The sequence below is a fragment of the Aegilops tauschii genome, chromosome 1 (assembly GCF_002575655.3).
Source record: "Aegilops tauschii subsp. strangulata cultivar AL8/78 chromosome 1, Aet v6.0, whole genome shotgun sequence".
NCBI lineage: Eukaryota > Viridiplantae > Streptophyta > Magnoliopsida > Poales > Poaceae > Aegilops > Aegilops tauschii.
In genome coordinates this window covers 406160594-406167586 of record NC_053035.3, presented here as the reverse complement: position 1 = coordinate 406167586, position 6993 = coordinate 406160594, and the positions used below count along the sequence as shown (strand labels likewise).

Below are 6993 nucleotides of genomic sequence, written 5' to 3'. Positions count from 1 at the left end.
TCCTTGGACCATGGGATTCATCAGAACAAGGTCTTCACTCAACTACAAAGCTAACACACTGAACCCTTGCATCTACTTACCCCCGATTGAAGTCCTCAAACGGACATTTTCCTCAGCTGATGAAAAGGGCAAGGCTACTGCTGTCATTGATGAAGGCATTCGTCCATTGGATGGTCAATTTCGCAAGGCTGCATTCTACTCCACCAATGATGACTCTGCCACCCATGACTCTGCCGCCAACGCCACCAAGCCAAATCCTCAAGGCACAGCTCCCAGGGTGATGACTGACCGTGAGCTTCTCCTCTGTCTTCACCAGAAGGTTGATCGCAATCACAAATGGGTCAAGCGTCAGTTTGGTTCAATTCTTCACAACATGACTGCTACCCACAATGCAGTGAAGAAAAACCACTACTACCTTCTGAAACCCTCAACCGCACCTGGGCTATTCTGTCTCACATTTACGGCGAAGAAGATCTGAAGAAAATGGGTCTCCAGGAGGACTTTGACTGGTCTGCACCTCCACCGAAGAAATACAAGAAGGTCAAGGTTCCGTCCTTGGTGGCCAGCTCTTATTCTTCATCGCGCGACACCGATGAACATGAAGACTTGGACGACACTGTGGCAGGCCCTACTCCACCAAACGACCCCAACAACGCTGGCGCTCCTTCATCAACTTGATATTCTTCAGGGGCGTTAGTCCTCATTTTCGAACCTTTTAGTCATTCGATGACAAAGGGGGGGGGGATTTGAGTTAGTCTTCAAGCGGGTCTATCTTATATGGGCGTTTTTTTTTCTAATTTACAACTCTCGTTCTTCTGATGACTTTGTTGGATCGAGTTGTAAACTTAAAACTCTATGGTGGCCTGATACTTTTGCTGTTTCTTCTGCATGCTTATTCCTCGTTAATGTTATTGCACGCATGCTGAATTACATCAGTCACCATATTTCATCATGCATTCCAAATTCTTCATATATTATGTCAAATGCGTGTATGAATTACAAGATATAGGGGGAGATCTCCATGATTCAACTCTTCAAGTGTGCATTGCTTCAAAAGCAAATTCCTCACTATGCACATATTCAGGGGGGGTTCTTTTATATCTTGCAATCAAATTCCTCAATATCAGTATTTACACTTCATATGTTTATCCCCGTTGAAAACTTAACCTATATTGTCATCAATCACCAAAAATGGGGAGATTGTAAGTGCATCTAGTGCCCCTTAGTGATTTTGGTGTATTGAAGACTTATAGGTTAAGGGACTAATGTGTTTATGAGTGTACACAGGTCTATAAGTCTATGAGGAGTTTGATATTTACAGAGAAAGTCGACCCCTAAAAATGAAGTTCTTCGACTGAAGACTTTGGATTTCTGAAGACTTTCTGAAGACTTTGAAAGTGAATAAATTGGTGTGACCTTGAAGACTTGGTATTCATTTGAGGAACATGAAGCGTGAAGACTTTTGTTTTCGTAGTTTCATTTTCTCTTTTCTTGAGTCATAGGAAACACCGTACTGTAAAAGGGGGTCGAGGAAATACTAAGGAAAAATTTCCATGTGATGCTCAACTCAAAATCCTACACCTACCAATCCCTTCGAGTGAAGCCATTGGAAATCTCATACAGTTCAGTCAATTTCTTCAGTGACAGAGACGAAGTTCTTCTGGTCTCTGAGGAATTTGTTCTGACTGAGGAGTTAGGAATTCGCCAGTGCGGATTGCCTACATAGTGAGGAACATGATAGCCCTAAGGAATTTGATACTCAAATTTCCGACCGTTGCTGTGCTATGCGTCAGCTGTCCCAAAATATCTACACACCTAACGGTCATATCATTGAAGGGCATTTATGTCTTATCATGTTGGGCTGCTTCCTAGGCTATAAATAGCCGCCCCCTACAACCACTAGCTGGTTGGCTGCTCTGAGAGAAACTGACACTTGTCAATTGAGAGCATCCCATCCTCCGAGGACTTTGAGCGAAAATCATCAAGTGAGGAAAACCCAAACCCAAACACCCACAAAACCAAAGTGATTGAGCATCACTGAAGAGATTGATCCTGTGTGGATCCGACGCTTGTTACCTTTGAAGACTGTGCTTCTTCCAGACGGTTAGGCGTCATGGTCTAGAGCATCCAAGAGGAAATTGTGGATCGCCGAGTGACCGAGTCTGTGAAGGTTTGGAAGTCACCTGAAGACTTACCACGAGTGATTGGGCGAGGTCTGTGTGACCTTAGCTCAAGGAGAATACGGTGAGGATTGTGTGTCCGGGACTGTGTGTCCTCATGTTTAAATACCTAGCCGCTCCAACCAGACGTACAACTGAGACAACAGTTGGAACTGGTCTACCAAATCATTGTCTTCACCAAGCTTACTGGTTCTATTTCCTTAACTCTTTCATTTCCTCATAACTGTGTTGTGCACTTGTTCATATCTGTGTTTGAAGACTTTGACCGAAGACTTTCTCAATTTCCTCAGTTCAATTTCTTCAGTCTGTTTGTCTTCATCCTGTGCTATCCTGTGTTTACGCTTTTTGTACTCTGTGCTTGTCTTCATTTCATCATGATGACCATGCTTGTGTTCTGCTATGCATACTTTTGAGTACTTATTCTGCTGCAAGTAGTTCTTCGCTAAGGAATTTCCTCACTGGCAAATTCCTCAGTGAAGAATTCATAAAAATCGCCTATTCATCCCCCTCTAGTCGATATAACACACTTTCATGGCAGCATCTTTAACAAGAACAAATTCCCTTGTAATGAAATTAGTAATATAAACACTCTTATATTTCTTTACGGAGGAAGTACATAGGTTCTTAACAAGACATAACACAACTATCCCATCCTACATCAAGCTCGAAACCCAAAACAAGAGCCAACACAGTCAGAATCGGGGCTCCGCGGACCCAATCAAGGTTCAAACTCTGAGGCGTGTGCGAAGATCTAACCCAGCCTCGGCCTCAAGCTCATCACCTCACGGCTTGGCCTCGTCGAGTTCGTGCGAGCGGGGAAGGAGATGAACACACTGGTTGAGAATAGGCCTTTAGTCCCGGTTCGCAAAGGCCATTAATCCCGGCTGTGCAACCGGGACTAAATATGCGCGACTAAAGGCCCCCCCTTTAGTCGCGCCTCTTACGAACCGCGACTAAAGGCCCGTCCACGTGGGCGCCAGGAGTCCGTCGGGGCGGAGGACCTTTAGTCCCGGTTCTCGTGGCTAAGCGGGACTAAAGGCCTCCTCCGCAGGTTTAGGGTTTTAGCCCCCCTAAACCTGGTTTTTTTGCGATTTTTTTTATTTTTTTTTATTTTCAAATTTCTGAATTATTTTAACCTCTAATCTCTAATCACCACCCCTCATCACTGCTCAATTTATCCTCTAATCTCTAATCACCCCTCATCATTCCAAATCATCTAACTTCCCGGACGGTCACCCATCCTCTCACTACTCCAGCCTGAGCACGCTTAACTTCCGGGTTCTATTCTCCCTCGTTTCCAAGTCTGCACTTGTTGTTTTCCTGACAATAGTAGGATGTCAATTCTATTAACCCTCAGGAATTTTGCTTGAGCATGAAGTGACACATTTCACTGTTTGAGTTTGAAACTATTGTTTTAAAAAACAATAATTATTTAGTAACACTAATATTTCTGAATAATTAGTTTGACCATTGTTTGACCACTGTTTGACCACAGTTTGACCAGATTTGACCAAAATTTAAAAAAAACTGAAATAATTATTTAGTAACACTAATATTCTAGAATAATTAGTTTGACCATTGTTTGACCACAGTTTGACCACAATTTGAAATTTTTTGATTTTTTTTTTGCCTCTCCAGATCTTAAAAGCCCCGTATCTTTTTTTCTGTTAGGTTTTTGAGGATTTTGAAAATGTTTAACGGGGTTCCCCCAGTTAAATTCGGATGTAACTTTTCGAGCAGATGATTTTTCATATAAAAACTTTTTCATCCGAGTTCGTATGCAAAAGTTATGCCCATTTTAAGAAATTCCAGAGGGATTTTGCAAATAAAGTCGAAATTCATATTTGTTAATTTTCCCAACAACTAGACCACATATCACATGAGAAACTTATTTTATTTTATTTTATTGACATTTCCATCATTTTCTTTTGGTTTTTCTAAAACTGAAAACGCGGTCCGGGGGGGTACTAATGCCTCAAATCCCATTAGTACCGGTTGGTGGCACCAACCGGGACTAAAGGACTAACCTTTAGTCCCGGTTGGTCTGGCCAACCGCGACTAAAGGCCTTCGAGCCAGCCTGAGGACCTTTAGTCCCGGTTGGCCAGGCCAACCGGGACTAAAGCCCTCCCGTCCGCCAGGTGTCGACCGAGCGCGTTGGGCCCAGATAGTTGGTCGCGGGTCTCCTCCCGAACCGCGACTAAAGAACCCTTTTGTCGCGGTTCGATTATTTTGGGGACTAATGGGGGCGTATGGAAGCCTCTTTTTCTACTAGTGACACAGAGATTACCCAGGTTAGGGCCATCTTATGGTGTAAAACCCTACTCCTACTTTGTGGTGGATTGCCTCGCGAGGAGGATGAGAATGAACAAGTACAGTGGATGAGCTGCCTCGTGAGGGCTCAGGGAGTGAGAATGGATCGATCATCCCTCTACGGTGGAGACTAGCCTATACTTATAGTGGCCTTGGCCATCTTCCCTCATAGCTTAGGCTGGAAGGGATTCCACAACGTCCAATTTGAAAGGGGACATGAAGTACATCTTATCCTGACGAAAGGTGGTCTTCGCCTGCAAAACTTCTGGTCGCGACACAGGGGTGGGCTCGGAGATGACATCCGTCCTGCCGAGCCCGTGGTCTTGGTCTTATTGCACCGAAATGAAAACCTTTGGGGGACTCCTTGGGAAACCACGTACGCCCTTACCTTCTTAGCACCAAAGAGGAAACTGTCCTCCTCTACGCTCATTGACGCCCACCAGACCTTGATCGTCATGGCTTACGTCATCGAGAGTCTCGTGAGGCTGGGTACCTACATAGAAACATCTGCTCCTCGGGAGGCAGGCTCGGGGAGCAGCCCCTCGGGAGGTCTTGGCGTCGTTCGCCTACCAGTCCGGGGGCCCTCGCGAGGGTCTTGTCCTTGGGGTTTTGTAGCTGGGCCGTACCGGGCTGTCAATGAGTCCACGTGCTGGGCTGCAGGCAGGCAAGTCTAGGTACCCCAATCACAGAACACCGACAGTAGTCGCCGGGCCCAAGGCGTGTTCTAGCTAGCGTCGCCCCTGCGTACTACACGGTGGAATATTGTTCGGCGGATATTCATTTACGTGTGTGCGTTGTTTAGCGCGCGCTGAGAGGAGGATGACACCGACACACCACTCCAAGTAGATAGAATATCTGATGGATCACTGGCACTGTACGTACGTACACGACACGCCCGGTTCCTATCCCCTCTGCAAACATCAAACATGTCGATTTTCTTGCGGAAAACAATGCGGACAATCCTAAAGCATATATCAAGATAGACGTACAAACGACTTAGACCAACCAGACGTACAAACATGTTGATCTGCGCAATGCCGTTTGTTACTCCATATATACATGCATGTAGTAAAATCAAATGTATGGGTGGCAGATCTGCTAGCATTTCACAGCCAAAAAGACACGGAGGATCACGCGAGTTACCACTTACCACCCGTGGCGGGCCGCGGGCGCCACACTCGTCAGGCGGCAACCATGGACTGCTGCTCCCACCACGTGTTTGCATTTGCCTTCATTACTTTCTGGATCATCGGCGGCTCGGCTATCATCGTCTTCGCGCTCGTATCAGTAGCCTACAGGGAAGCCGGCGGCACCACGTTCGAGTACATCTTCCTCTCCATCTTCCTCGTCGCCTGGATAAGCTTCGGCGCCAATTTCTACCGCGTCGACTTCTGCCCGCTCATGTCGTGGTCGGAGCTGGGGCGCCGGTGCCTGGCCAAGCTTCTCGGCCCGCTCCAGTGGTGCCGCCGCGGGGTCAGCCGGCTTCTCTGCCTACCGTGCCGGTGGGCATGCGGCAAGCTATGGCGCTGGAGCGGCGGCGTTTCCGTTGATCTTCCGCAGTTCATGGTGCAAAGCGGAAGTGTTCTCGAGCCGCCGCCGGCGTGCGAGCTCACCGCGGACGACATCCCGGCGTGCGAGCAGGAGGCCGCGGTGCGGCCAGGCGCCGCGTCGGAGTGCGCGGTGTGCCTCGGCGAGATGGAGAATGGAGACATGGTTAAGCGGCTGCCGGCGTGCTTGCACATGTTCCATCAGCACTGCATCGACGTCTGGCTGCGCGGCCACTCGACGTGCCCGGTCTGCCGGTTTGACGTTTTTGCCCCGTTGCCGTCTCAGTTTGCATGACATCTTCCTTGTTCGTGTAAATGTCGTTCCGATTGCCACCATTTTTTTTTCCGGGTGAACAAGAGACCACCACTTTTTTCTATACAGTAGATTGATGCCTCAATGGTGATTACATCCCAATCTGTTCATCTGTCGCTCATATATAGTACTTCCTCACCACAGCACTTATTTTGGAACATAGAAAGTACTTTTGGCTTTCTGGGGGCAACCTTTCCCACTGCATGGTCGAACTCACCGCGCGAATTAGACAACCGTGAATCTTTCCCCCGCACAAAAAAAAAAAACTGTGAATCTTTGAATTCTTGAAGATTGCATAATAGCACACTGTTCACCTGTTCCTATTTTTTTCAAGCGAGACCTGTTGATTCTTTATAACCTTTCAAACCAATAGAACAATAGAATTCACACCTGATCTATAAATCAAAGATGCACAGAACCAACTCATTATAAAGCAAAGAGCACCATGACAAACCTGTAGCTTAACAAATAAGAGGAAAACAAAATATCTCAAACATTTATCAAGTGGTCAACGTGAAATATCTTAAAACCCTTGAGCATAGTAGCATTCATCATGTTTGTTAGAAGTATAATTGGGTTTAAGTTAGAGATAAGGAAATAGAGATAGAATATGTTTAAACCGTGTAACTTGTCTTGTACTCC

General features: G+C 46.4%; 1 protein-coding gene across 1 annotated transcript; it reads left to right on the top strand.

The window, feature by feature from the left end:
• Window positions 1-5685: 5685 nt before the first annotated feature.
• LOC109752186 (uncharacterized) lies at window positions 5686-6333 on the top strand. Its single transcript, XM_020311086.1, has one exon. It carries the CDS (start codon window positions 5686-5688, stop codon window positions 6331-6333), a length of 648 nt encoding a protein of 215 aa, XP_020166675.1.
• Window positions 6334-6993: the final 660 nt, after the last annotated feature.

Excerpts from the sequence above, each read along its gene's own strand:
- LOC109752186 (XM_020311086.1), top strand. The coding sequence starts at position 5,686 with ATGGACTGCTGCTCCCACCACGTGTTTGCATTTGCCTTCATTACTTTC.